The 22,780-nt window shown below is 35.1% G+C and overlaps 1 protein-coding gene and 1 long non-coding RNA gene across 16 annotated transcripts; both read left to right on the top strand.

Moving 5' to 3' along the window:
• Nucleotides 1–8,410: 8,410 nt before the first annotated feature.
• Nucleotides 8,411–16,065, top strand: LOC110895336 (DPH4 homolog). 9 transcript variants are annotated; one of them, XR_004875324.1, is made up of 4 exons: nucleotides 8,411–8,888; nucleotides 9,673–10,603; nucleotides 12,281–13,064; nucleotides 14,894–15,565. XR_004875324.1 is itself a non-coding variant. In XM_022142637.2 (4 exons), the coding sequence occupies exon 4, from the start codon at nucleotides 14,920–14,922 to the stop codon at nucleotides 15,433–15,435; it is 516 nt and encodes a 171-aa protein (XP_021998329.1). In that variant the 5' UTR covers nucleotides 9,973–10,603; nucleotides 13,010–13,064; nucleotides 14,218–14,315; nucleotides 14,894–14,919; the 3' UTR covers nucleotides 15,436–16,065. The 9 variants fall into 9 exon arrangements, 8 of the variants coding, with proteins under 8 accessions (XP_035837011.1, XP_035837009.1, XP_021998329.1 ...); XM_022142637.2 differs by lacking the exon at nucleotides 8,411–8,888 and adding an exon at nucleotides 14,218–14,315 and having other exon boundaries at nucleotides 9,973–10,603; nucleotides 13,010–13,064; nucleotides 14,894–16,065; XM_035981116.1 differs by lacking the exon at nucleotides 9,673–10,603 and having other exon boundaries at nucleotides 8,502–8,888; nucleotides 13,010–13,064; nucleotides 14,894–16,065.
• Nucleotides 16,066–19,116: 3,051 nt separating this feature from the next.
• Nucleotides 19,117–22,154, top strand: LOC110895338. Of its 7 annotated transcripts, XR_004875326.1 has the most exons (9): nucleotides 19,120–19,361; nucleotides 19,432–19,585; nucleotides 20,498–20,571; nucleotides 20,654–20,730; nucleotides 20,824–20,866; nucleotides 21,067–21,141; nucleotides 21,377–21,455; nucleotides 21,553–21,725; nucleotides 21,845–22,154. It is a non-coding gene; the product is annotated as an uncharacterized LOC110895338 (long non-coding RNA). The 7 variants fall into 7 exon arrangements; XR_002567080.2 differs by having other exon boundaries at nucleotides 19,119–19,361; nucleotides 20,824–21,141; XR_002567083.2 differs by having other exon boundaries at nucleotides 20,654–20,866.
• Nucleotides 22,155–22,780: the final 626 nt, after the last annotated feature.

Genomic DNA, 22,780 nt, shown 5'->3' on the forward strand with positions numbered 1-22,780 from the left:
TGTAACGCTTCTCGCACCTATCTCATCGCTTCGACATTTTCAACGCATATCGCTATTCGTGTTATCTGTGTTAGCTGTGTTATGTTAGCACTCATGACCTCGCTTCACGGGACGAAGCTAATAGGGCTAAGACACGGTAGTGTTTTAGCCGTATCAGCAAACTTTCGTGGAAAAAGGCCATGAGGGTTAATGGTAGTTAAAATTGTGGTGTCATTAAATCTAATCGAATCGAATGTCTCCATCTCTTGCAACGTATCGACTGTCGCTTATCGCTCGACGGTTGTCGCTATCAATTGACGCTATCGCTTATCGCCTTTCACTTATCGTCGCCGCTTTCGACTATTAGGAATGTTGTGCTATCAATCGATTATTACCTCCCTGGTATCGCTGAATTGAGTTCGAAAACGACTTCATCGCTCAGTTCGCCCTTTCAAGACTTGATCCAACCCTTCTCGTTTGGATCGAGTCATCGCAATCTTGTCTATACTATGTCGACACGTATGACACCGCCTCACGAGACGGAGGCCATATGAGTAAAACATGGTGGATACACCGCTGGTACTTCCTATATATAAGTGTTTTAGCCATATTGTAGAACTTTCGTGGGAAAGTGCCATGCGGGGCCGACCTTAAACTTAAAATTTTTGGTATAATTAAAAGGCTTTGCTTCACAAACTTTAAACTTATCTGTTCTTACAAGACTTTTCTATAAAAACTTTTCCAAAAACCCTTGTACAAGACGAGATTTTCTTGTGACACCAGTCTGACAATCGACTCAAGTCAACGCCGTGGGGCGAGAAAATTTCGTAAAATGAGTTTAGTCACTTAAAGATCTTTCAGTAACCTAACAAACCTTTCTCATTGTGCTGGTATGAACAACGCTACGGCTAACGCCGCACCGTGAGAAGATTTTCATAAGCAAGATTTTCCTAATTAATCGACTTTTCAGAAATTTTAAATGCCCTTTAATCACTTTCGGTGCGTGTTATCATCTTTTGCCCTGCAAATCATCCTACTCGCTGCTATCGCCGGTTATCGCGACACTCTCGCTCGTCAAATTTTAATCGATCGCTCGCTCATCTAGACGCTTCTGATCGCTACTCTCATTCGCATCAACTCCTACAACCCTACTGGTGGATTAATTTCGGGACGAAATTTCCTATAGCAGGGGAGACTGTAACAACCCGCACCTTCGTGCGTTGTGACTACTCGATATACTCGTTACGCCTAGCACCAGAGATTCGGATCATAATATACCCACATCAGTTACATCACTATATCGCAATATTTTCGCATATTCTATCACTATCACATCACGTTACACTTGCTGACAACCACGAAGATGTGAAGAGAGGACCAATTCTACCCTCCTTGATAGCCGTGATGTGCCGCAGTGCGACTCATTACTTAAAATACATCTAACGTTCACGATGGCATTGAGTGGGGACCTATTCTACCCTCCTCGATGACCGTGAAGCGTCGAAAGGAAATCGAATACTCGAAACGAAACCCAATTATGGTATCGCAACTTTGGATAATTAAATATATAATATGTGTACGTATATACGACCCTTTTGTGATTCATTATCATAAATAAATAAATAATAAATAAGTGTAAGAAAATGTGTGACCAAAACCATCGCAACGCACAACACATGGATCGAAACGCCAAAACGCAGCACGCTGAAGGACCTCCGAACGGGTAGGCCGTCCGGACGGATGGGCCAGCCAAACGGCTAGCCCGGCCGAACGGCTGGGCCAGCCGATCGGATGGGCCAACCGATCGGACGGGCCAACCGATCGGACGGGCCATCCGATCCGGATCACTGCTTCCCCTCTCTTCCCCTCTTGCCATAAATAGCCTTGTCACTTCACTTAAACAGTGAAGTGACAGCTCTCAACCGACCAGGACGCTCCTAAAAATCTAGGTTGTCGGATTTGTATTGTTCGAGAGGACAAGAAATCTGTGATAACTTATGTGATTGTATTATTTGTTAGTATGGGATAACGAATGTAATGAATACCATCACAAGATAGTTGCTATGGATTCTATTGAGCAATCTGATTTGCCTAGTGCCGCGCCCCGATGATTCCGCCATTGGTTGGGGTGTGACACCGGTACCCAGAACAATTTGCTCATATCTGACCACGAGTTTCATACGAACAATATCGTTACTATACAATTCTTTTGGTTGATTTTCTTTCGGTTATCTTTTAGTGTTTTTTTCTACATTTTATTTTTATTCTTGTCAGCAATTCCGTTCGTGACACGCTCGTAGTGATTTCAAAACACATGTAAACACAGACCAATTTTTTTTTGAACGGCGAAGATTCTATGATTATAGAACAAGGGCCAGCAGAGCTGTAAAACCCAAAATTACAAGGAAAAAGAACAAAAGAAAACAACTTACAACATTATTTAATTATATATCTTACACAGACTAAATAACAAAATAAATTCGCCGCAACGCGACGAACTTCTTTAAACCTAGTTTACATATTAAAAGAAAAGATTGAGCCGCACATTTTACATTTATGCCATTCTTTTTCATTCTTCAACAAAAAATAAATACGAAAACAATGATGAAACCCTCAACCATAATCATGGTAAAAACAAACACATAGAAAACACCCCTCAAAATCATGCTATTATAGGTGCCCTTACTATCAAATACTAATCATGTGAGTATATATAATGAGTACATGTACAATAGCTTGGCACAACACCCTTCATTGGTAGTAAATACTTAGTTTTTTGTTTAACCTAATCTATATAAATTCTCTTTGATGGTACTACTATTTTTTTTTAATTTTTGTAATCCTTAGCTAAATTGATTTCCTTTGGTGTAGAACTTTGCAAGGGAGGACAAGGTTCATTTGTTGTTATTTTAATATCTTTTCTTTTATCCAATTTTGCGAGAAAGGAGTCTTGTAATCACTCATTATGATAGTAACGATAATGATATCATAGTCCTTCTCTAATCCATTCTTAGACCATGCATAGTGGAAGATACCTCACATTTGGGCGTTTTGCGTCATGTGGCAGTCCAGTCAGCAATGAGGCATTATGGGGTGTTTTTCTAAAATGAGTGTAGTAGGGATGTGGGCATTAGGTTAAAAGGGGTGTAAAGAATTAAATAAAAAAACCAACAAAAAAAGCTATTGGACAAAAAAAAAAGACTAAATGTGATTGACCAACGAATTGAACAAGAAGCGTTCTTAAATCCACGTCTGGGACATTTTTTTAAAAAAAACGCCCAAGGGGGTGGTTTTGGGCGTGGAGTGACGTTTTTGAAGGCAAAAACGCCAAAAACTGTCCCACTACAGGTGTTCTTAGCCGGTTGCAAAACCAATGCCAATATGATCCTCTTTGAAATGTAAAATAACTAGTGGAATTCACGCGCTTCGCTGCGGGCTTTCAGTCTGTATCGGTTTGGTTCGTTACTGTACAAATACCGATACCAATGTTGTTTGGCCAGTATCAGCTCGACTCATTACAGTACTGTTACTGTAACAATGTTGTTTGGCACATTAAGAAAATCTTTAAAAATGAATATGGTACCGGTACCAATGTTATTTGGTTGGCATTGGTTTAGTTTTCAAGGAAGAACAAAAAAAAACTATATTTGATACGTTCAAATAATTTTTTTAAAAATTCTAGAAAAAATAAGCACGTCGTAACAAATATTCAAAATTTATAAAACATTATATTATTTCGCTAAAATGACGAAGAAGGTAAATGCGTCACTTAAAAAAACTAAATTGCGACATAACGTTGATGACATGTACGCATGGGCTTTGATCGCTTGTAAATTACTATTGGCAGCTCGGTTTTAAGTAAAGTTTATTTATAGACGTAGTTATAAACAAAAAAACATAATATGTTTAAAATTAATTTTAGTATAAAGATTATTATAAAAAATATTTTAAAATAGTAAATAAAAGCTACAATAAAAAAACATTTTTAAAACCTTTTTCATTCACATGTGTCAACCTTTAGGGAAGTAATATATTTAATGTTGTACCTTGTGTTTAATAATTTGTATTTCACTGTACATGTTTTTTGAATTTGTTAGGGTATATAATTATTCATTGATTTTTAACTTTCACATTAGCTATAAATCGACTGCTAACTAATTTTTTATGTAAAGCGTTAAATTATAAACCAATCTAATACTAATAAAAGAATACTTCTAATGTTACATGCCATTTTCTCCTCTAACATCCATTCCAATTAATGTCACATGGCATTTTCATCTTTAATTCATTTATAATATATAATGATAATTAATATCTAATTCTAATTTATGATAATTCATTAATAATATACAATAATTAATACTATTTCTAATTTATGATTAAAAAACATATAAGTGATCTATAATATTTAAAAATATGATTTTATTACTTCTTAAAATAAAATAGTTTATAGTACAAAAGAAAAAGAAACAATACTGTTATCCATATATGAGATTATCTATAAAATTAATATATGAGTTTTTCTAACATATAAATAAAAGCTAAAAAAGAGTAACTAACCAGATGACTATCTCGCAACAAGACTAAAAATTTATTGAACTCGGTTTTAAAATGATAGACGGGGAGAACTTAACGTTTTGAAGTTTTATAGATGAGATAATATTAAGATTTGTAGCTACATTGATTTATGATGTGTATTCAATTTAATATAGCTAAGAAATATATTAATTTCATTTTATACCCATTTGTAACATAGTCAATTAATCTTTAATAATGAAAAGATTTTATTCATCATATATAAACCTTTAACTTATATCATAACTTTACAAATATTATTTATTAATTAAATTCACATAACAATTATTAATAAGAATACCTCAAATCTAATTTATATCATACCAATAAAATTGGCCTTTTTTTATCAATAAAGAGAAAAAGAACAACTTAAATAATGAATTTTGTAAACAAAATTGAGGTTTTAGAGATTCATTTTAATCAAAGTTATATTTAAAAGATACACTATGATAAAAAAATTATTATTATTTATACCTTTGTAATACACGACTATTATGGTATTTTCAGTATTATTAATTAAGATGGACCAGTTTTTGTGATAAATTCAAGTTAGTTATGTGAACCATTATATGGTAATAAAAATTCGTGTATATATAAAGTTTCATTACTAATTAACATAGATCGTTACTAATATAAAGTTTTTTAAAGATTATATAACTATATCATTTATATTCTACATAAATCAATACTTTATAATTATATTGTAAACCAAAAGTTCACACCCAAATTGCATTACAATTTTTATGGATTTCCATAAAATTTCATATATTTACATTATTGTTAATTACATCACTATTTTTTTTTCAAACTAATCTATAATTGTACATGCTTAACAACTGATGTCAATATATTAGTCTTAGTTTACTATTTTAATGTGAATTATTATATATTTTTTATAATATGTTACTTTGGGTCAATAGTCCAATATTTTTCAATATAATTGTTATTGTATTTGAAATGTTGGATTCAATGTTTGTGGATGCAAATGTTTACCATTCGAATAGTTTGATCGATCAACATATTTCAATAAATTTATATAATATTATATAAACTATATATATATATATATGTGTGTGTGTGTGTATGTATGTATTTATTATATAGTATTATTGCAAAGATTGAAAAAAGTTATTCAAACTACTATACCAAAATTGTTCTTTTTTGAGTAAAACTTGAAATTCAGATTTATCCGTTTGGCAATTAGTGATTATTAAAAGTATTGGCCATGTGACCCAACCAAATTCCACCTACAAATTTTGATGACTCATACCAAGGTGCTTTTCTTTTCATGTGTGACACCTTGCCTTTTCTATCCCTAATAAAAAGTATGATCTAACAAAATAGCTAATACAATTTACCCCCCCCCCCCCCCTTACAATTTAATTAATACTCCTTAACAATGACAAATTATGGATGACCTTGTTAAAACATGAGGGTATGAGAGATCTATAGTGGCAAGATTCAACAAATTCACAACTCTATTTGATATTACATCACATACCAACACGAAAAAATAATATGGTAGCGAACAAATAATATCTTCATCGTTGTAATAGTCGACTTGCTGCTACATTAATCACGTTAAATGATAAATATAGTAGTGAATGGATGACCTATCCTATAAATACCTTTCCAAAAGGGAATGTGTGCGTTCAATCTAAACTATTGTCTAAGAGAATAAATAAGTCAAGTTGTTCATGAGCTATTTGAGATGGATTTGCTAGAAGCTCCTATTGAGTTGAGCTTTAAGAAGAGCTCAATTAGTAAACAAGCTTCAACCAAGCTAGACTAGGTTGACTATGCTCACGAATCTAAACAAGTTTGTTATTGATATAAATCAGGGTCATTCATTGGTTCGGTTGTGGGTTAATCAGTTTCCTCAGTTCTGGTTGTTCGGTTTGACAATCTTTTTGGATGGAACCGAAAACCGAACCGAACGAATAGTTATTTTTATCTCAAAAATATATAGGATTATATACTAAATAAATATATCAGGTCTCTCACACATATATAGATAGGCATACATACATTTTATATACATATGTATATAAATATAATAATCAGAAATAATAAACTAGTTGCGCTCGAGGTCGAGCTTGAAAATTTTTTTATAAGCCGAGCTCGAGATTTATACATAAAATCTTTAAACGACACAGGGTTTAGCATAGACAAGCTTAGGCCAGGCTTGTTGACACCCATGCTATTATATCTTTCTCGAAAAATTCTCCAACTTACTCTAGCTTGGTCACGATTCTTAACACTTGTGGCAAGTCTGTGTTGTTTTATGTGTTTGTGTCGTTTTTCTATGTCACACGATTATTTTAACCATCGTATGATTATCCTATTAACATGCGGACATGCCAGAACACATTTAATTGATTAATTTGACTTCTTAATCTCGTCCACTACTGGCCATATAGGAGGCGATAATCTCTGATCTCCGGTTAACACACTCTGTTTGCTTTGTTGGTTTCCCATAAGTCCAGACAGATGACGGTTACCATTAACAACTCGTTATACGAAAAATAAATATACTGCATCTATAAGTCCAGACAGATGACGGTTACCATCAACAACTCGTTATACGAAAAATAAATATACTGCATCTATAAGTCCAGACAGATGACGGTTACCATCAACAACTCGTTATACGAAAAATAAATATACTGCATCTATCTGTTTCCTTCATAGTGTGTGATAGTTCAAGATGTGTATAACTAACCAAAATATTAAATATGCATCCTTATTTTTGAATCATGTCAGCCAATATGTATAGAACCATGCAGTTGAACTCCATGCTTTTACTGCTGTGCTTTTAGAAAATGTTATAGTTGTGTATAAAATTCCTGATTTTTTTCATACTCACTCAAAGCAAGGATGAAGGCCTTGATCTTATTGCTGTTCTAGACGTACCCAACAGTTCGTGAAGCCAGATTTCTTCAAGTGCAGCATTGTTTGATTTATGGGAATTCACTGGAGGTGACAAAAAGAGCAGGTCAAATGGGTTGGGTAATGGGTCTAAGGGGGTGTTTGGGGTTGATTTTTGAAAATAGATTATGCGTTTTGAATAATCAGAATCAGATAATTAGCTGTAACAAAACGTGCTGCAGTAAGATAGTGTTTGGATTTGATTATGTTGTTTGATATCATAACAATTAGATAATCAACATTGTTTGGATTTGATTATGTTGTTTGATATGACAATAATCAGATAATCAACTATTTGAGTGTTTGGCAAGTATATATATTTCAAAAAATAAATAAGTGAAAACGTAAAAAATCAGTTTTTTGATTATCACGTTTTCCTGCAGCAAGGGGTGACCTACTTATGGATTATCACGTTTTGAACTCTACAAAACGTAAAAAATCACTTTTTATTATTTTTTTACCAAACACTCAAAATAGATTTTTTGCGATTTCAAAACACAATAATCAAATAATCAGGTTGAAAACGCAATCCCAAACACCCCTTAAACGGGTGAAGTTTAGTATGGATCAAAATAAGTGGGTGCAGGACTTCAGGTTCACGTACAAAACACTTATCGTTAACTTGATTAAACAAATTTATACACAACTTGTAACATACAGAACTTCCAATCCTAATACAATAAATGCTATAAGTATCGCAACATATTATTATGTTGGGTAATAAATATTTTGAACACTACCCTATCCAAAACCTTTTTATTTAACATTATTTATTGCTATAATAATAATAATAATAATGAATAAACTATGTTATAGACCAAAATAAAATAAGTAAATATACAACAATACTTATAATTATATAGTCAATGTATGAATTCGTTTGTAACCGACAAAAGAAAAGAAAAGAGCTTAAGGGTTGAATGATTGTACAACTATCATTTCCAAAAATCTTCTCAAATCGTTGACCAAATTTAATAGGCATTCCTTTCTGCATCTTTAACTAACAAATCAATTTAGATCATTTCCAAACCAATGAAATTAATCCCAATATTAAGCCAACCTTGGTCATCCTTTCCTTGCCCTCATTCTTGATCTTTGTCCAATTCAAAAACAATCCACCGACTCACCTCCGGAAGAAAACTCCGACGAGACTATAGCACGGCGACTAGATGGTTCTTTGAAGCGGGGTTTAGCGTTAGTCGCCACGTTCGAGTCGAAGCCATTTAAATTTCACAGTCGATCCTATTCAGCCTCTGTTTGAGCTGCGGCGACCGCCGACGCACAACCGTAAGACAACTCCAGAACTCGATACCGCACCGCTCAACTTTGCTTGGGCATCACACGGTTTTTGTGGTTAACTGTGGGCGACCTAGATTGCTTTGCTAGTTCACTTATCAGAAAAAAAGGTACGGATTCTTTGGTCTTCTCATCGTATTATTTACTTATAATATCCGTTACTTTGCAGTACAGATTTTGTTTGTTTCCGTTGGTTGTTTTCAATTTCGCATTTTAGTATTTGGTAAGTTCTTCGTAGCATGCAATAGACTTTAGTAGTTGTAATCATTATTGCATGTTCCCATTAGAATTACTTTCAGTTGGCTTATTGTTACATGGCCTTAACTTCTGTACTCTGTCACCCGAGCGCTTCTGACTTGTCGTTTGGGCGTCAACGACATGAACACTTTCCGTGACAGTGCGTAATCAAAATCACGGCGTCTCTGACTTGTGCTTGTGTAGCATCTTGGCCCCTTAGAGGCGTATGGATCGATCCTAGTTCTGATTTTTGACCTCTGACTTCTGACTTCTGGGGGATGGAATAATGTGTGAACGCCACACACACCATCTCATAGGTGCATGGGCTAGCTTGCTATGCACCCCTCTGTTTCTGGCTCTGGGTGCTTCTATATTACATGACATGTTTTGTTGTTATATTATGGTCGTGTAATTCAGTATATATATTTGATATGTCTCTGATATGTTTATGTACTACATCTGATTATATTCCGATCATGTACCGGATCTATGCTTTTGAATTAGTTCAGCATCTGTTTGTGAGTTCTGCCTGCGTCAGTTCAGTTCTGCTTTCTGTATATCAGTCTTTACTTTTACTTTTGATTTCTCCGTTACTGAGCAACCTTTGGCTCAACCGTAGTTTTTTTTTTCTGGTTGTGTTGTCTTATTTGTTGACAGGTAATCGGGGGAATGTTGGGAACTAGCGATGATGAGAGTTAATGCAATTCAAGAATAAAAGACTTTTCTTTATTTCAGTATTTAAATTAACTAAGACTTTAGGATTTCTTGGTTTGATTCAAGACTTTTGGTTGCCTTTTGGATCCCCTATTTTTCCTTGTTAAATAGATTTTGATTGGTTTTGATATCTGTAATACTGACACGTCAGCCTTATTCGGGTTGGGGTGTTACACAACTAATCCTAATATATGATTAAAAAACTAGATTATCATAATACATAATGTGTTAACTAGGATTCGAGAGACAACCTTTGTATGCTACTATATTTGCAACTGAGAGGCCTTGACTATCATTGCAAGCAAAGAGAGAAACTTCACCATAGAAATCCAAAATATTGTGCCTACATGGCTCACCACTCATCAGGTGAGCGCAAAGATGGATTCAACAAACCTTTATTGGCACTGAAACAGAACATGAAGATCAATCAGCACAAGTCAACCGTAGAGACCCTGAGCGCCTAGGCGCGCTTTTTAAAACCAAGCCCATGATCACACATTTACACCACAAAAACAATCACACTATACACTGACTCACCCAGGACATATTATACCTAACAAATAAGTAAGTAGGTGCACCTCTATGCTTTCACATCTTGGTACTTCAACTTCTTAGTTTTGAAAAACTAAAATCCTAAAAAAGTTAATCGAATATTACTTTGGGGCTAGCCTCTTAATGGGTCAGAATTAAAGAGTGTTTGGTTTGCTTAGTGAACACATCTGAATGATTCAGTATTTGATTTTGAAGATATCGAAGTTGAGCTAAATACCCACGCACGTCACACGTTCCTCTCATCTGCTCCTCTTCTGGCGATCACGCAAACCACCACCATCCAAGCACATCAAGACTTGGACGATTACAAGCTCACAACCAGGTAAGATCTCTGTACGATCGTTGTGTGTGCGATTTGAAAGCTATAAAGTATTGATTCGTCAAGATGATATATGTTCGATTTGTATGAAATATTGATTTGTTAGAAATCTAGGGTTTTAAATAAAGAAGTGATTTGTTAACCTTGATTGATAGAAATAGGTGAATAGTATGGAACTACTCATAGATGAAGTTCGTTGTTCAGTTAAAAACCATCAATACCAAACTTTGAGGTTTCAACACCCCTCCCTAATTATGGTGCATAACTTGCCTTTTGAATGATGTCTGCACCTGACCGTTCATCTGATCGTTTCTTTAATGGCTGGAACCATTGTCGATAGATGAACAAACGCAGCACCACCACCAGGAACTATACCTTCTTCAATAGCAGCCAAAGTTGCATTTTTAGCATATCTTCAATACGTAGCTTCCGCTCTTCTAATTCGGTTTCGGTTCTTTAATAACAGCAATTCCACCTGATAGCTTAGCGATTCTTTCCACTAGTTTCTCAGTGTCGTAAACAGAGTTGGTCTCAAGAAGAATTGATGGGCTTGCAGCTAGGTTATTGTATAATTTTCAAGAAGAATTGATGGGCTTGCAGCTAATTACTTTGGTCGTTTTCATGAGTACTATGTATTGAATCAATGCATAAATCTCAAAAAGAGAACATAACTCTCAACATCCACAAAGTAAAGTTACAATCTAGCAACATAACATCTCTCATCTATACTGACTGACTGGCCATATCCGTTATCTCCAATTGAACCATTAGTTCCTGCATGTGTCCTTTTCTCTTCGTACAACAATGAACCATGTTAAAGCTTCACATAGAAGTGTAATAACCCCCAAAGACATAATTATGCCTGTGTAAGCATTCTTCCATTTCTTCTCAGGATCCAAGATGTCCAGTCCTTCGGTGGTAAATGTTCCAGTAGAATCGGTATTTGTGGTCCGGTTTAGGCCTCAAAAGTAGAGCAAAAACCTACAAATATTTATAAAGTGTTAGTTTGAACTTTGAACAATTATGGTTCATGTCAAAAGCTGCATGACAGTTGTTGAAGATATTGTCTAGATTCATTTGGGTGTACCTGAAGTGTTCCTAAAGCAAACAAGATGATTCCAATGTTCCGGTGGTCATTATGTTTGATTCCAGTGGACTCACTACCGAGCTTGAGTCCAGTGGCCCATCCGCCTACACCGACAATATAGGCTGATGTTTGGGTTGCAGCATGGATGTAAAACCAAGCTGGATTCGCGACGTTAAACACCTTTAAAGATCTTGCTGACAATCTGACATAGCTCCCATGGGCATCAATACTCCCCAACTAACCAATTCAATACTCCATGAGCCTGTCAAACATTTATTACCATCAATATACAAAACCCCTATGAAAAATATCCAAGATTTTATGTTTAATCAACTGGATCATATTTAAATGAAAAATATCCAAGATTTTATGTACCTTAATCCGACCGGAGGACAGGTATTCAGGTATTAGACCAGGTATGGGTTGATTATTTAAAAATTTCATAGGTATAAAAGGGACATAATATTAGGTGTCGAAACAGTATCGGTAAACATGCATTTTCTTTTTCTTTTTCTTTTTATTTTAACTGTTGATGTGCTTTTATGGTATTTAATGTTCAATTTGGTTGAATCTTGCTTTTACTTTGTTTAAAGAAATGGACAAAAGAGAAGTAGGATTAGTTGGAAACAAGAGGGACTTCAGAAAACATTTCTTGAAGCATGTGTTCATGAAATAACAATCCATGGACGTGAAGGAAGCAGCCTTAAACAAGTTTCATGGAAGAGTGTAGCCGAAAAACTGAAAACAGAACACAATTTCATAGCGGATCAAAAACAGATGAAGAATCGTTACTGGCTCAGCACTTACTCATTCAGAAATTGCCAAATAGCCCCTAAGTCCATTTAAACCCCCTTGTAAATAATCTATTACCCAAAATAACCCATGGTGTAATATTTAAAGTCCACCCGATTATTTACAAGGGGGTTTAAATGGACTTAGGGGCTGTTTGGCAATTTCTGAATGAGTAAGTGCTGAGCCAGTAAGAGGTCTGGACCACTAAGTGCTGAACCAGTAAGAGGTCTGAATCATTAAGAGTCAATATAATGTTTAACCATTCAGAGACAAATGTCTGACCAATTCAGATAAGAGGTCTTAACCATTCAGACTCAGTATAATGCTTAACCATTCAGATACAAATGTACGAATCATTCAGACATTTACTCGCGAAACAAACGGTCAAGATGGGCTGAAAGAAAAAGGGTTCATATGGACTTTAAATAATTAAATATTACACCATCAATTAGGATTCCAATACATTCTCCTGCCCTGCTAGATCATAAAACACTCAACTGAGCTCACATAATTATAATATTCATATGCAGGACCTAGGGTTTCAACGGTTCTAACAACTACAAACACTCAAATAACCAAATTCAGGTGATTTTTTTCATCAATTTCCATCTTTAAATTGTCGTACACAACAATTTCTTACAGTTAAAATTCGAATTCATGTTGTTTGTTTAACTTAATCTGCTCTGCATTCACCACACAAATTACTCGGTTTGTTTGAAGTTAGTTTTTTTTTGTGACAAGTTACAGTTTTGTTTTGGTTCCGTTGATTTGTTCAGCGATTATAGTTGGTTGTCAATTGTAACATATGTGCTAGTTTTTCTTTGAACGCCACAATTGTGCTAGTTATTTAGTTAATTTTATTCTGTTTTAGTGCTGTTTAAGTTGCTGATTGTTTTGTATTTGTTTAGGTTGAGTTTTTTTGTGATTAAATTTTGCTGTTTGTTAGAGCTGTTGAGTCATGAAAAGGTTTGATTGGGTGAATATTCTTGTGTTTGATTTGTATGTTAACATCTGCATCTATGTTGTCAAAAGCCCTTCGGGCGCGCGCTGGTACTTATGCACGTATCATGATCTCTCATATACAAAAGATCATCACTACAGTTGCAGTCATAGCTTCCCCAGGTATTCGAACAACTGTATTCGGGGCACTCTTTGCGCCTTGAGTGTGCGTTACGCCTTTGATAACTATGATCTGCACAGTGAAAAAGGATGCACATTATCAGTTTGTGTGGTTTGATTAAAACAAACAGGAACTAAAATTTAAGGGAGAAGTATGCTAGATTGCTAAATATTTATGATATTAGAAAGAATTTTGTACAGCATAAATGGCGTTCGACTAATTGTTCTTTTTTTTTAAAATTTTTGTTTTATTTAAAAGAAAAATTATTTTTATTATTAAAACAATATTTAATTTTAACATTTTTTTTAAATGTTTTATTATTTTTAATTTTTTTTATCTTAGTTATTTATTATTTTTTTTACTTTTTTTCATATTTTCATATTTTTATTTTTTTGTTTTTTTTTTCATTATTATTATTATTATTATTATTATTAATATTATTTTATTTTTAGCCCATATCCTAACCCAAACTCAACCTAACCCTATTCCATCCCGACCTTTTTTTTTATATACCCATCCTGACCCAACAACCAACCCATTTTGCCACCTTTATGTAAAACAAATGAGACACACAACTTGTGGTTGTAATTTATAAATACGGTTTATTTGGTTGTATAGAGAGCAACGCCTCACGTACGTGATGCACGCACCTTGGCTGTTGTGACCTAGAGCGCCTCACTCTTTTTTAACCAACAGAGAGGTATGCATGTGTGTTGGTAAGTTCGGTCACGGCTAGGGGTGCAAACGAGCCGAGCCCGAGCTCGACCAGGCTCGAGCTTGATTAACTTATGAGAGCTCGGGCTCGACTCGTTTATTATCTAGTATTTAATATATTAAATAAATATTAATATAAATAATAGTCTCATTTAGGCTCGCGAGCCTGATAAGTGAAGCTCAGGCCCGAGCTCAGCTCGTAATCAAGTCTAAAAAAGCTCGGCTTGGCTCTCTTCCCAGACCACATTACGTAAGGGGTAAATGTTATTAAATATTAATAAAATCTAGTATTACACCAAGGTTCGATGAGCCTGTCGAGCTTCGCATGCCAGGCTCGAGCTCGGGCTCGATAAATAAACGAGAGTTTAGCGGGTAGAGGTTGGAATTGGCGAATCCGGGCTCTCATTAAATAGGGTTACAATGGGTCAAACGAACTTCAAATGAAATCGCATGCGGTTTTAACTATTAATTTCTAAATAAACCAAACATGTGGCTGGAATGTTAAGTCTATGCTTTAGAACAATTCTTTTTACAAGCTATGGAGGTTATGTGCTCATATTTATTATTCATGTATTTGCAGGAAGAGGCTTTTGAAGAATCTTGATCATGCAATTAGCCGGCAATCCAATCCGTCGAACTCATTACAACGTTCTGAATGTAAAAGAAGACGCAACCCAAGAAGAAATCCGTACAAGCTACAAATCCGCTCTCCTCATTTCCCATCCAGATAAGCTACAGAAAACATCCGAGACCACAAATTCTGAATCAAAATTTCTGGAAATCCAAACGGCTTGGGAAATCCTAGGAAACGTAAAATCACGAGCATTATATGACACGGAGCTTCGGATGTCAAGACAAGATGATGATGCCGTTGCAGATGAAATCGTGGTAGATGATCTGATGGTGGAAACTGGCGGCGATGTGGTGGAGCTTTTTTATCAGTGTCGGTGTGGTGATTACTTCTCACTCGACTCTTCGGAATTGGGAGAGATGGGGTTTGAATTATTGATGAAAGGAGACAAGGTTTCCTTACAAACGCATAATACTGCTGACATGGCATCGATTGTGCTGCCTTGTGGTTCATGTTCTTTGAAAATCCGTTTAATGATTAGTAAAGATTAGCGCTCCTAAACCTTAAATCTTAAAATTAAGCGGGGATTTTGAGAAGGTATTCATGTTCTTGATTAATTTTTTGGCAAGATAGATGTATAACTAACTGATTTGATTGAATGTCACCATTATTGCAACGAAATGGAGTTAAAAGGAAGTATTGTTTTATTGAACCTGAAACGAAGAAGTTATGGCCGAAACGGTTTTCTCAGTTCGCAGGACCTTGGCGCTACGCGACGGGTTTACCATTTACCCTTCGCGTGACGCGAAGCCTTCCCTAATTTGCGCGGAAAACTTCATATTTAAGCCCATACTTAATCCTAATCAATCCCAGACAACCCTGAACGATTTTGCAACCCTTAGGGACGAAACTAAGCTGATTTGGAAGCGTTTTTGGAGCATTCGAAGCATTGGTTGAAGATAGGAAGCATAAGGAAGCACTCGGGTCGATTGTTTGAGAAACCGGTTCTTTTGTTTTCAACTTCTTTTAATCATGTTTCTTTGCTTTGAAAATACTTGTTCTGTGTGTTTGATTTCAATTATGCTTGGCTAGACCTCTTTAACTACCTAGGTTGGATGATTGGTTTGTAAAGTTTTGATTTTTATTATGGATTTTTAGTTATTTATGGATTATTTGCGAAAGTAGTCGACTCGGTTATTGTTTTGATGTATATGCATGCTTAAAAGTGTTTGAATATTGTTTGTTGATTCGTATGATTCTTGGTGACGGTCTATATCACATAATAGATTCATGCTAGGTTATAAGTTTTGGTGAGTGTCTATATCATAGAATAAATTCATAATCTTTAGGGTTAATCGCGCGATACACCTTAGAAGCAATATTCGGTAATCAAATAAATTTAAGTGTTCTACTAATCTCAATAGCTGTGAGGTGCGAGGTGTGAGATTATTGTTAGGTCTAAGTCATTAAATTGCTAGGTAGGAGCTTTGTGAGGAGTCTGAACTAGTTTACTTTTTGACCGTTGTCTAACAAGTCAAAATTGAGAACCCGAGTCTATCCTAGGTTTATGTCTTGTGAGGGAGTGAATCGAATTAGGGTCCTTTCGTAAACCCCTTAGATGTCCTGTGAGGGAGTCTAGACCAACCGGTGTTCATAACAGCCTTTAGAGTGTCATAACTTTCGTCTTGAGAAGGGTCGGGGGTCTTGTTCGGTATCTCGACAGGTTTAGTACTAGAAGATCCTAATAATAACTAATATCCTAATAATATCATTACTGATGCAAACCAGGATTCCAGTCTGAGTAGAACCCAAGTTAGTTCGTGTTCGTTAATGTTGTTCATTTAATTTAATTGCAAATTTTAGGATTTTTAGAAACCCCCCCCCCCCCCCCCAAACATAAAAACAGTTAGTGTCGTGTCAGTGTCGGTCTAGATAGTCGTTAATGTAGTTAAATAGAGTCTCGTGGGTTCGATATCCGGACTTACTTAGCTTTACTAGAGTCGATTGGTTCACTTGCCGGTTAGTAGTTCAGTCGAGTTCTAGAGAATCTAAAGTATTACTTAGTGTCTAGATTAGGTTAATTTAGTTTGTTTTTATTAAACTACTTTTAGAGCATTCACATCCAAGGCATCATATTCTGAGTGAGATGTTTTTAAAATATAAAAAGTATAAAAAGTGGTTGTGAGTGGAGGAGAGAGAAAATGTTACTGTTCATCTGTATATTTGGGGGACACTGTTCACCCCCTATAATTTTTTAATATATTTTGAAAGTGGTTGTGAGTGGAGGAGAGAGAAAATATAATGATAAAAGTATAAAAAAATATTATTTAATTGAAAAGGAGAGAGAAAATGTAGTGTTTTTAGTGTAATTTAGGGTGAAAATATAGTGGTTTGGATGTGAATGCTCTTAGCACATCAGGTTCCAAAAGTTAATTGTTTCGGGTGGCGTTCTAGTCATGGGAGAATCCCAACGACGGCGGCTCTAGTGGTCAAAGGGGTCGCGTTTGGTGATGGGAAGTGCTCTTTGTGTGGTATTCATGCCGAAACTTCAGACCATCTCCTTGTTACTTGTACGTTTGCCAAAACAGTTTGGTGGTCGGTTTGTGTTTGGTTAAAACTTCCCATCCCGGGTAGCTTTACCTCAGTAAACCAGATGATGAACCACTTCACTCAGGCTGACAAGGAAGATAAGCTGAAGAAGGTGATGTATGTAGTCGATCTGGAATAGGAGAAATGATAAGCTTTTTAATAATCGATGCCTCCCAGTAAGTGTAGTGGGGGAAGAGATCATAGGTCGTCGGCCTGAACGCTGTAAAATGGGGAAATTTTGACGCTGTATGTTCTTGTCTTTTTCCTTGTTGTTTGCCTTCTGTTTCCAGACACTCGCTCCACTGTACTGCCTTGCTTGAGGGTTGTTTTATTTTGCTGAATAAAATTGTCTTTGGCCGGTTAAAAAAAAAAAAAAACTGCTATTAAAGCAAAGCAAAGCAAAAGCTATGAAGTCAAAATAAAGGAAGCAAGTGATTATCAAGAAAAAGACACACAAATGGGTCTTCTTACTCAGTTATAAGACCACCCGTAGTGGGGCGCGATTTTAAAAAAAAAATTGAAAAAAAACGCCCCCTCCCCCCACTACACCCGGCGTTAGCCGGCGTTATTTTCAAATAAAGTGGAAGGTGGTGTGATTTTTAAAACGCCGAAGTGTTTGCATGTGATCAATGGGAGACCAATGGGATTGTGCCAAGTAAGTTTGACTAACTGACATAGTTTAGTTTTTTTTTTTTTTTTTAGTCCTTTTCTCTATAAAAAATAATAATTATTTATTGATTGCTTGGGCGTTATTGGAATAATGCCCCACTACACCACTTTTGGAATAATGCCCCATGCTGACTAGGATGGCACATGTCGAATAATGCCCCATGGTGGGGGCATTATTTTGTGTCACCACTACACATGGTCTAAGGTCTAAATGCAGTCGGTCAATTTGAGCTGCTCCAAGATATAATCTCCTGTATAAACACCATAGCAGCATCTCCCACACTTGCATAAAACATTGCAGCTCCGAGGACCTTAAAGAAATATTATAACAGAGGTAAATGTTTAATTTGACTTTTGAAGGTTAAGTTTAACAATGATATGAGAATGTGCAGAGCTAATGAGCTAGAAGTTCTAGAAGCCTACATGTCCAACATAGTAAGCACATATTTGGAGGTCTTTATCAACTTGCACAGTTTGCTTGATGATATCCACCGCAGTAACTAAGATAAAATAACAAAAGATGAATTTAGTGGCACAACTTTTGCATTTGTAGAAGTATTCAGTTGTATGAGGAGTTACGGTGTGTAAAACCATATAGCAGGAAAAATGCTATTGAATTATATCTCTGTGATATTGTAAGCAAATTACTTTGGTGCTAAAGTACAACACATATTTGCTCTATAATACCATATGAGAATAGTGGAAAGTTCAAATGAGAATAATTTTTTTGTAAGAAGAAAAAAGAAGAAGTTTCAACCAATAAGAATGCTTCATTTTACTTCATTTAATATTTGCATTAAATTTTAGTATCTCTATATATATATAAATGAGATGGATTTGGGCTAGGTGGCATTTGTATTTGGCCATCTTGGCTGATGTGGCAATTTAGTTTAGGAGGGAAATTGACTTCTTGCTTCTACATTCACGATTTAAACACAAAAGAGGCGGGATCCGAATGCATTTGGGTGACCCAATGATCCATACGGATCCTTTATATCCCTTTTTACTCTCCTTCTTTCTCAAGCTTCGTCATTCTACACAAACCCTAAAACCAAAGTTGTTCATCAGGTTCTTTCGTTCAATAATCCTTCGTCGCCGCTTTCATTCTTCGTTGTGGCGATCAGAGGTTTGATAAATGTTCAATTCCCCACAAACCCTAAAACTAAAGACGCCATTCATCTTTAATCGTTTTTCGTCGATTCAAGTTTGATAAACAAAGGTATGTTCTAAATTTCATTCATCTATGTTTTTATTGTTACTTTCATTCCTTTTCAATCAAGTATTTGTAGATTTTCAATCAAATCTTTGTTGATTCCGATGGTGCCGTCGTCAAAGAAGATAAGTGCACCGGTGAGGAATTGTTTTGGAACGATCGGACGGGAATGTGTGATTAAGGCGTATCACTTTCTTGTGGATCTAGGTCAAAAGGATGAAAAATCTCAGGTATATTTTGGTAATTTTACAGAGATTAAAAATCTCAATAGTTAATTTTTTTTTTCACTCTGATTCATAAGGTACAGTTACATCGTTTTATTTTTTCTTAATCCTCTTTTTTCCGTAATGTAATGTGGATATAGTTCGGTGGTGGTTTGTTGTTTATGGCTGTAATCATGGATTTTACAATATTTGTCATGTCTAGACCAAGGATCCTGAACACGTGCTTATAAAGGGTGCATTTTGATAGTGATTATAAAAAATTTGTAGAATAAATCCTTCATCTATTTGTGGATGTAAGATTCGGTTAACCAGACTTTGAATGTTAGTATGTTACATAATCTGATTATTTTAAAATAAATAGGTAAGACGACCAATAAGGTCATTTATCTGAACAAAGTAGATGGTTTGTAAAAATGAAGTAAAAGTCTCACATTAGCTTAAAGAAAAGGTGAATAATTAACATTATTTTGCCTTTAGATTACCAGTTTCGTTTTAGATGATATGAAACTTATTATTTGGTTACCAGAAGCAGTTTCTTTTATACCCAAACTTTAAACAGACTATTGATACTTAAGGTGCAATCAGATCACTAATTCCAAATCACAAATCCAAACACTCTAAAAGTTATGGGGCTTAGTGGCTGTCATTTTAAGAAATTACTTATATTATTACAATGAACTTTTTTTTGTTGATGTGAGTTACACAATGCTAATTTGGTCAATTTTTCATCAATTTGGTCAATCAGATCCTCGACTCTGCATTCATTCATTTTTTGTTACCTTTTTTGCTTTATTCCGGCTAGGGTTTCTAGGAGTTTTCCTACTTTGCTTTTTTGCATTCAGTCATTTTTTGCTTTTTTTTTTGTCGATGTGAGTTACATTGCATACTCGATCGCAACTATATTTTCTTATGCTGCAGGGAATGATGTAATATTTTGGCTCGTAGATAAATATGGGATCAACGATGTTAATGATGCTACTAAGTATTACAAGGTTTGTGTTCGTGCTTTTCATATATTTTAGTTTTGTAGATTTATAGATTTATATCTGCATATTGATTCGTTTGTAATTGTAGATAGTTGTTGAGCGTGGGTTCACAAGAGGACGAATAACGGCACAAGTTGCAGTTGCTTACCTCTATGTTGTGTGTCGGTAAGTGATTACTAATATTCCAGTTTTGATTTATTTTTTTTGGTTTTAACAAGTGATGATAGCTTCTTGGTACAAATCAATCTAATTATATAGAAGATTACAAATTGGATCAACTGCCATGATTGGAAGTACGTTGGTATGTATGTAATAAAACCATTCTTTTTCCCGTTTCTTCATATATCAGAGTATAGGATATATTGTATTCTACTTGTTGAAGTTGTAATCTTTTAAAGTTATATTCTGAGTTTAACTTGAAAAACGAACACGTAATCAATCAGACCAGTTGCTTTGGTTTATAACTTGGGTGTAAGGGGCATTTATGAATGTAACTATCAGTGTAAGCATACAATGGAATTACGACACCTTTGGTAGAAAGATGAAGGCTGTTGGAGCAAGTGATCATGGAGTGAGGTAAGCTTCATTTAAAATGTTATTTGTTTTGGATGATTTTTCCAGTTGAGGTTTATATATATTACCTTGGCACTTTCATGGATATACAACAGCCAAAGAAAGACGTGTATTCGGTTTAGCAACATGATTTTCGATGCTTTCTTTTTGTTTTGTTTCGCATCATTTTCTTATTAGTTCAAGATATGATTCATTGGTGAATTATCAAAATTAACGGTCTGGTTGTTTTATGATGTAGATTGAAGCCAACTCTTAACTTACTAACAAAAACAAATGTCAATTTCATATTTACCAAAAGATCATCATCAGTTATGGAGGTATGCATTCTCTAATTTCTATTGATTTTTAATTTTTACTTCAGTTTTAGGGTTAAAACAGAAAATAAATTGGAAGAACTGAAATTGTGCTTAGCAGTGGTTGGAGATGAAGTGATGATGATAGTGATGGTTTCCGGTGACCGAACGACCGGAATGAAAGCAGTGGTGATGGTCGATAGTGGTGGTTGCGGTTCAAGTTGGTGACGGTGATGGTCGATAGTGGTTTTTTTAATTAATATTTTGAGGATTGTTGGAAGGAGGTTTGTTAAGGTATTTCTTGCTGTGGGTTGTCCAAAAATAGCCACAAAATTGGGTTAAAATTGCACTTTCTTTTTAATTTTTTGATGTGGGTTGTATTGGAGTGACAAAACTTTAAAAATATGCTACAGGTGAGTTCTATTGGAGTGACCTATGGTTGAGGTGTTTTGTGAGTTTGGGAGGGAATTCATTCCCAAAGCTCAATACATAAATAAACATACATTGGACGCGGAATCCGTTTTGATGTCGGGTTATCTTATACCCGTTCATTCGGATCTATATAAAAGGCACTACCCAGTAATTCAGACCACTTTCTTTCCTGTTCCCTCTAAACCCTGGCCGACAACTTCATCGTATTCTTTGTTCTTCTTTGCTAATCTGCCCTCTCAATTCGAAGATGAAGATGAGCATCAGTCTTGATGTAAACTCCATGGCGTCCAGGCATGTTTCCTTCCTGAATCTTGAATTTGATGTTTTTATTTTTTTGAATCTAATTTCGTTTTTCTTGAATCTGATTTCTGGAAGGCTATGAAAATGGTAATAGGGTTTGTGGAGTCATTTTTTTATTTTGTTGTTCAATCGCCATTGAGCCGCAATAAGGTTTGTGGGTGTTTGAATCAGGGCTGGAGAATAAGATTCAAAAGAAATTGGAGCAATTGCTCATTCTACAATACTCCTAAACATCGAATTGTAAAAAAAATCTTGCTTAGAATTCTCCATTTCTCGGAATTCAATGGGTTCTAAACAAATTAGGATTTGAATAATGGTTATTTACTTATTAACACAGAAGATTGTTTGGTGGGGTTGGTTCTACTACAGCTGCAAGGCAATTCTAAGTATCTAATTGGGTTTGATTGATTATTGGCTTCTTTTTACCTAACCACGTTCTAAATTATATTTTTGGATCTTTGAAGTCTGATTTTTAGGGTTCTTGATCTTGGAAGTCTGATTTCTTGATCTTAGAATTCTGATTTACAAGGTTTTAAAATCGAAATTAATTCTTTATCGGAATTCAAATTTCTTGACCCGTATATGTGGTTGTGTATTTTTAGGATATTGAAATTTAC

Source organism: Helianthus annuus, chromosome 12 (genome assembly GCF_002127325.2).
Source record: "Helianthus annuus cultivar XRQ/B chromosome 12, HanXRQr2.0-SUNRISE, whole genome shotgun sequence".
Lineage (NCBI taxonomy): Eukaryota > Viridiplantae > Streptophyta > Magnoliopsida > Asterales > Asteraceae > Helianthus > Helianthus annuus.

What these genes read in the sequence shown, in the direction of transcription:
- LOC110895336 (XM_035981118.1), top strand. Translation starts at nt 14,920, where the DNA reads ATGCAATTAGCCGGCAATCCAATCCGTCGAACTCATTACAACGTTCTG.